Source organism: Arachis duranensis, chromosome 3, assembly GCF_000817695.3.
Source record: "Arachis duranensis cultivar V14167 chromosome 3, aradu.V14167.gnm2.J7QH, whole genome shotgun sequence".
NCBI lineage: Eukaryota > Viridiplantae > Streptophyta > Magnoliopsida > Fabales > Fabaceae > Arachis > Arachis duranensis.
Window position 1 is genome coordinate 21500526 of NC_029774.3, and position 7576 is coordinate 21508101.

Genomic DNA, 7576 nt, shown 5'->3' on the forward strand with positions numbered 1-7576 from the left:
TTTTAAATTAGAACTATTTATATGTATTAAAAAACTAGAACTACGCACGCAGACGTCTGTATGCACACTCACTTATTATAGTATTTAAAATGATAAAAAAATAATTTCACACAAATTACAGTATTCAAAATAATGAAAACATCATTTATAATGGTTTTTTCTTTATTTTTAACATGATTATATATTATTTTTTTATATGTTCTTAAAAAATTATTTAATTATTTATTATCTCCTATTCAATTGAGAAATTCACTTATTATAGTATTTATAGTATAAATAATTTTTTTAACTAAAAGAATTACTATATTCAAGACCATTTTAATAAAGAATATTGATACAGTATATTAATATATAGATAATATGTTTTTTTATCTTAAATAACATTTTAAAAAATCACTAATAATTTAAGTTTTATTTAATTAAAAAACTAAGTTTCAATTTAGTTACCAACTAATTAGCTAGTATCATAAAGTTAATTATCACTATTTTTATAAGTTGGTTTATTTATTTATTTATTTTAAATTTTTATACTAAATCAAATTTAACAAAATAATTATTATTGTATGTTAAATTTAACAAAATATTTTTTAACATAAAACACAAGAAAATAATTTATATTTTATGTTGAGAAAAAACATAATACAACAAGGAGGCAAGCATATACATTTATATATAATTATAAGTATTTGTTTCAAATATATACATTTATTTATATATAGTTATTAGTATTTAGCAAACTATCTAGTATCTGCTACATTCGTATTATATAGTAATATAAGTCCCCATAAGGTCCCCTCTTCTTTACAAGTCCGTCCCCGAGTTGGAGTAGATGTGGGTGGCTAGCTTGATGCTGTTGTAGCTTGTAGGCGATGACACTACTGTGATCTAATACATAGGAGGCTGGGAGATGAAATCGTGGAATGTGGCAGCTGCCTGGCTGGAAGGGGAAGGCGTTGAGGGTTTTAGACTTTTAGGCTGTGGTGGATCTTTTTAGGATTTTGGATTTGGAGAGATTTGACTATAATAATTTTAAAAAGCAAAAAAGAGGAAAGGGGGTTTTAGGTGGGATGAGCTAGGACAATAAAAAGAAAAAGAAAAAGAAAGAAGTGGTTGCGTGTTGGGTTTGTCCCGGCTTGCCAAACCTCGCGAGCTAAATGGTGCAAATTAGGTGACTCAAACATTTAATCTGGTCCGCGTCTTTTGGTGGGTTAAGCGGGCCGAGCCGGCAGACTGCGGCACATTTGTCACCCCACTGCTAATTTACCTTGTCATCCTCTCCCCAGACCCCAATGACCCAAATACAGAAATAAAATTGGCTTTAGCATTATGGCCCTTTGCATACTGGACTAACATGATAAGCCCCACTAACATTAACCACTTTTTCTGGATTAGAAACAGCGAAAACTTAGGTTGTTCAGCTCACTCGTCCACTTAAGCAAGTGCCGGGAGTTTGAACCCCACGTTGTGCATGCAGCAACCCATTGGCCAGTAATAGACCCTTAAATGAAATTTAGATCCACGACGAATTAATTTTTAACCTGTTGAATTGGGAGATACCGTGAGAAACAAAAAAAAAAAAGAAAACACCCAAAACTCAATAACTCATGAGACCCAATTATTTCTGTACTGCCGTAAGCCCGTATCCTAATCCCACAATAACTACAAAAGTTGTACAACACCCAAGCCATGAAAACCAGAAAATCATACAAGACCGTCGTCATAAGTCATAACTCTTAAAATTGAAGTTTAATCATGAATAATTTTTATCTCTCTCAGCATCTCAATCAATAAATAATGCAAATTATACAGTTGAATCTGAAAAAAAAAATTCCAAAATAAAATATGAGATAATCAACCAAGAACCCAATGATACTATGAGCAGAGACAACAGTAAACTTGACCACAAGTGTGTACCATGGCTCGGTAATCTGAGCGACCACAAATTACTATTACCCTTAGCAGAATCAGTAGGATATACAAACTTGATGGTCGCATGTGCCATCCACATTGTTTTGTGCATGACTGGCAAGGCAATTATGTAGCGTAGTAGTGCTGCTCAAATTTTAGAAATTAGTCACAAAGATGAAAATCAATAATCATATATCATAATCGTGTATCAATTCAGTTCAGCTGCGAGATCTTTTACTGCCTTTATATATTAATAGTCCAAGCATAAGTTCATTTTTTTAAGCTTAACTACAAAAAAACTTTGCAACTGAAGCTTGTACAAATAATTTGCTTATTCTAAACAGAAATTTACGTCAACAAATTTATAGGAGGAGTACAGAGAGAAGACCATAGACTAGTCTATAGAAATATGTCATAAGCTCAGATAATTCATGTCTAGCATTACACACGGACTCTACAAAAAATAACAGAAATAGCATACAACATTATTTCCAGTTTGATACTTATTTATGCATCGATGCATCCCTGACTTTGCCAAAAAACCGAATGAAAATATTCAGCATTCAACAACAAACAAGATAATTTCATTTCCTTCCAGCACAATAGCGCAAACAATCACACTAACCAAAGAAAACATCGTTTCACTAAAAGAAATTTTTAGATGCCCTCCCTTGCTCTTTAGCATTACAAGTGTACCAACATCAATAGCAATTAGGAAATAGAAAGTAATACGAATGACTTACAAAACTGAATTGGTAGTGCAAAAATACTCCTTTTGCCTATAGAGTATTATAGAAAGGGGAAAAATTTTTTCCAAGCATACTCTTTGAAATTTCTTAGCTATTCATTATGGAAAAACAAGACACTCTAGCACAAAGCAGAGTGGCATTAGCATTGTTACCTTTTTAGGAGTTGCATCAAGAGCTCCTAATGCTAATGTATCCACTAAGTAGCCTCTCCACTTGCTTCCCAAGAATGTCAGCCTCCAGGTTCACTTTCTGGCCAACTTCCTTCAATGGAATAACCACCTTCTGCTGCGTGTACGCCACAAGCATGAAATTGAACCATCCTTCTCCATCATTCACATTCACCACCGTCAAACTCGTCCCATCCACTGCAATAAATCCCTTTGGCACCACATACTTCAGCAACTCCTTCTCAGCCTTTACCTACTATCAGTACCAGTATATATATTTTAAAATCATCCCATCACTCTCGCTACCATGTTTATATATGTGAAATTGGATAAAACTGCAAATCATTACCAACACAACGAAGAAGCAAAACTGCTCAATAATTCGTTAATATAACACATGAAAATTTTAAACATTGATAATTGCCATTTTTCCTTCTACACATGATGATGAGCTCTATGGTTAATAATGCATTCCTAACTATTCGAATAAGGTTTCTTTGTGTCACAAAACATTCTCGTAAAAAATATACAGACAGAACAGAATGCATCTTCAATATTTCAATATTTGGAGTATGAGACAGAATTCTTGCCAACAGAAATTCAAGCCATATAAACGGTAGATTCATGCTCCTTGAGTACATTTAACTGATACTAGATCACAATCACAGCTTCTTTATTTTTACAGAATATTTCAACACTACAAATTGAAGTGAATAATTATGATTACATGCTTTCAATATAGTATTTGATTGTGTATCCACGGTGACATAACTGCCTAACTAACTTTTACCTTGATCCAAAGCGAATCACCTTCAGGAACCTTCGAGAGTATGATACCCGTGCCATCCACGTGACCTTGGACGAAGTGCCCGCCCATGCGGCTCGTAGGGGTCAACGCCCGCTCCAGGTTGACCAGTGACCCGCTCTGCAGCTCTTCCAGCGAGGTCTTCCTCAGAGTCTCCGGTGACAAGCCAACGGTGAACGTGTTGGCGTCGAACTCCGTTACGGTGAGGCAGGTTCCGTTAACGGCGATGCTGTCGCCGAGGTTAACGCCCTCAAGAACGGTCTTGGCCGCAATTACCATGTCGAAGCCACCGTGTGGGACCTTACCGAGTTGCTTGACGGTTCCCAATTCTTCAACGATGCCGGTGAAGAGGCATCGAGTTTGAGGTGCGGTGGCATTGGTGCGGCGGAGGGGGAGGGTGGATCTGGGTTTATTGGGGAGGAACGTGAGGCGGAGTGGAGAGGATTTTAAGATTGGATTGAACGCGAGGCGGCAATGGTGATGGGCTTTGGAAAGGAGGAGAGAGGCGTATGTTGATGCTGTGATTTTGGGGGTTGTGGAGACAATAGAAGATGAAACTACTGCTGCCGCCGCCATTTGCGTTGCCATGTTCTGTTGGCTCAAGTGTGCTGCTTTATTTGTTTGGGTCTTTATTTCCTACCGGAGGCAAAGGGAAAAGTGAAAACAAACAGCAAGAACACCACACTTCGGAAAACTACCGCAGGATAATAAGTTCGTAAAGGAGGGAAAAAATAGTTCACTACTAAAAGTAAAAACTTAGGAAAATTATCTTGTGTATTCGGGAACATTGGTATTCCAGTTATTTTAACCGTTGATTTTTATTAATATATATTATATATATTTTTTATAATTCAGATCAACGGTTAAAACAATTGAAACACCGATATTTTCGGTACACCTGATAACCTTCCAAAAACTTAACCTTTTTATTGTTGTCTACCGGCAAACTAATGACTAATTCTTCACATATCTAAGTCTTATTGGAGGGTTTGTGATTGTGTGTACAAAGTGAAATTCAAATCCACGATACTTATTTAAATAAAGTAGTGAATTGTTAACCTGACCAACTCAAATTAATTAATAAAAATTTAATTTTAATGCAAAAAAAACGTTTATACAAATATATTTAATTACGTAATATCATATTAATAAAAATAATTATCTGTTATATTATTTATGTAAATGATCATTCAAAAAAAAGAATATAATTAAATAATTATATAAAATATTTTATATTGTCAGTATATTAAAATTAAACTATTGATATAGAGTATTTAAAATTAAAAATTTGTGTTATATTAAAAGTGGTAAAAAAAAATAATATAAGCTCTGATACTATGGGAGTAGATCTCTAATACTTTAAAAGATTTTTTTTTTGGTGACTTAATACTTCAAAAGATTGAAATAACACAGGAGTCTATCTCATAAAACACTGAGTAACAGGTCGAAAAAAATACTATTAAAAAAGTTTAAACTATGTGTTATTTAATATTTTATAGTCATTTCTTTTTTTTTACTTGAGAAATTTTCATAGATTTAGTTTGTTTCATGTTCTAATTAGCATGATCCTATAAAAAAAGCAAGCTAAGAGCATAGAGAAAAATTTAGAGGATAGTCATGGCAAAATATTTCGCAATGTATATTATCTCAGGTTAAGTTGCCTCAAGCATTATAAGAGATTTTCTTTTTATAGGAGTTTAGAGATAAAAAAAATCAACCAAAATCTATAATACAAATAACAAAAGACATGTATTTGATCAACCTTAGAACCTAGATACATAACAGATAAGAATAGGTCTTGTTTAACTTTATTAAAGGTAGATGAAAACAAATGTCACATACATTCATTTTTTTACAACACATTTGAATATTTTATTATACAGTACTGTCAGTAGAAGCGATAAATTTCTTTTACCGCCCATAGATGGATTCATGTTCCTGATAGAAAGAAGTATCATAATACTCAAGAATCAAGATCATCCACAGAAAATAATGTTTTAACCTATTTAGTTGTTCTAATCCTTCTTTATCATCGTTGATGCCTGCATCAACATAAGCATCAACGTGAGTAGGACTTAAAGGAACAACATAAAGTCATCTAGAGTCTTCATCTTGGATTTCATATGAATTTGGTGCCAATGGTCCTTCTCAAGGATCTGAATCTTGGGATATGCAAAAAAAATTCATCAAATTTATTAGTGATTCTAGATGTCATAAATTACTTTGAAATTGATGCAATGTCATTGGTGGAGTCGATGAGGAAAAAGACAATGTTTGCGAAGAGATTGACAGTCCTTCAATAACATCAAATTCAAAGTAAACACTGGGTTGATTTTGATGCATTAGATATTTGACAAGGTCATTCATAGCAGCCTTTTCATCAGTAGATCACATATGGAATAGCCTACAATATTGACGTTACTTTTTGTACAAAGGTGATCTTCTTGTGGTTTATAACGAAATTGCCGCTTTAACGCAAAAGAAAAGAAAAATTTGTGTCTATTTCTAGATATTTCAAATCTTTTGGCGATTAATCATATCGTAAATTTTCACCTTACTCAGCAAGGAGTGCAAACATTGTGTGCATTTGGATTAGATAGGAGTTTTCTTGGGCTTTATCACACAATAGCCAGTAGATTAGATAAATAGTTAGGACAATGACATAAGTAAACTCGATTGAGAGCATCAAAATGTACCGCATTATTTCTCCAGTAATTGGTCCTCGAATGACAAAAATAGTACAATAAACAGTATTCATGCAAAATTGTTTTCGGTTTGGTGATAAGAAGTAATTTATGGAGCTAGTAGAATAAGCATGTTCTCTTGCAAGAACAAAGATTTCTAGTACGGTTTTAGGATAGATAAACCCTACTATTAACTTCTGTATATTTCGTTTATTTGTTCGTAGTCTAGAAAAAGAACTTAGTAAGTGAAAGAGAAACTCATAATGAGAATGTAAAATAAATTTTTTGAGAAATCTTTAGTTGATTTGGAGAAAAAATCAGCTAAAATGTTTCTAATTCCCTTTGATATATTTTATGGTGAATTTATAGCGAGAGAACCAATCTTTTTATAACATGAGATGTGCATCTAGTACATCTTCTTTGTAGCATCAAGCATAAATGGAAAAGAAGTATTATTTATTTTAATAATGAAATAATAACGACTGAAATGAAAATTGAATTTCTTAATGCCTCTTTTGACAGTAAAAATCTCTTTATACATGCATGATAATACCCTTGCATGTGCATCGTAATAAAATAGCTCTAAAAAATTGTCACTTACACCTGTAAGTAGGATTTTGTGTCCAGAGGTTAGAATTTTTAATGGAAAAAATTTTGTACAAACTTTTTTAGATACGAGTTAAATCTTAAAATAGTTCTCCAGATTAGTTGCATACACTAAAATTGTTGAACTATTTTAGGGCTTGTTTGCGTAAACTTTTAAGAAAAGATCTTTTTTGAGTTATCTTTTTTAAAAGATCTTATAGAGAAGTAAAAGTAATTTTATGTTTGGATATCTCATGTAAAAAGGTCTTTTTATTTATCAATTATGTTTGGGTATAACAGTATAAAAGTACTTTTTATTTATCTATTAGTGCATATTTAGGCGCCATTATTTTGTTAAAAAAGATCCTTTTTCAATGAAAAATATCTTTTTTTATTTTTTAACGTGTTTGGCAAATTTCTAGTAGTAAAAGTAAAAGCACTAGTAAAATCAAAAAAAGATCTTTTTTGAGAAGCTGTAATTTACATCTTTTTTTAAAAGATCTTTTTTACTTAAAAAAAAGATGTTTTTCATGTAATAAATAAACAAAAAAGTACTTTTATATTGTTATACCCAAACATAATTGATAGATAAAAAGACCTTTTTACATGAGATATCCAAACATAAAATTACTTTTACTTCTCTATAAGATCTTTTAAAAAAAGATAACTCGAAAAAAG

General features: G+C 32.4%; 1 protein-coding gene across 1 annotated transcript; it reads right to left on the reverse strand.

The window, feature by feature from the left end:
- Positions 1-1720: 1720 nt before the first annotated feature.
- Positions 1721-4366, reverse strand: LOC107478129 (riboflavin synthase). The gene is made up of 3 exons (XM_016098278.3): positions 3615-4366; positions 2810-3077; positions 1721-2052 (listed from the first exon to the last, which is right to left on the reverse strand). The coding sequence occupies exons 1-2, from the start codon at positions 4215-4217 to the stop codon at positions 2826-2828; spliced, it is 855 nt and encodes a 284-aa protein (XP_015953764.1). The 5' UTR covers positions 4218-4366; the 3' UTR covers positions 1721-2052; positions 2810-2825.
- Between the last annotated feature and the right edge of the window lie 3210 nt (positions 4367-7576).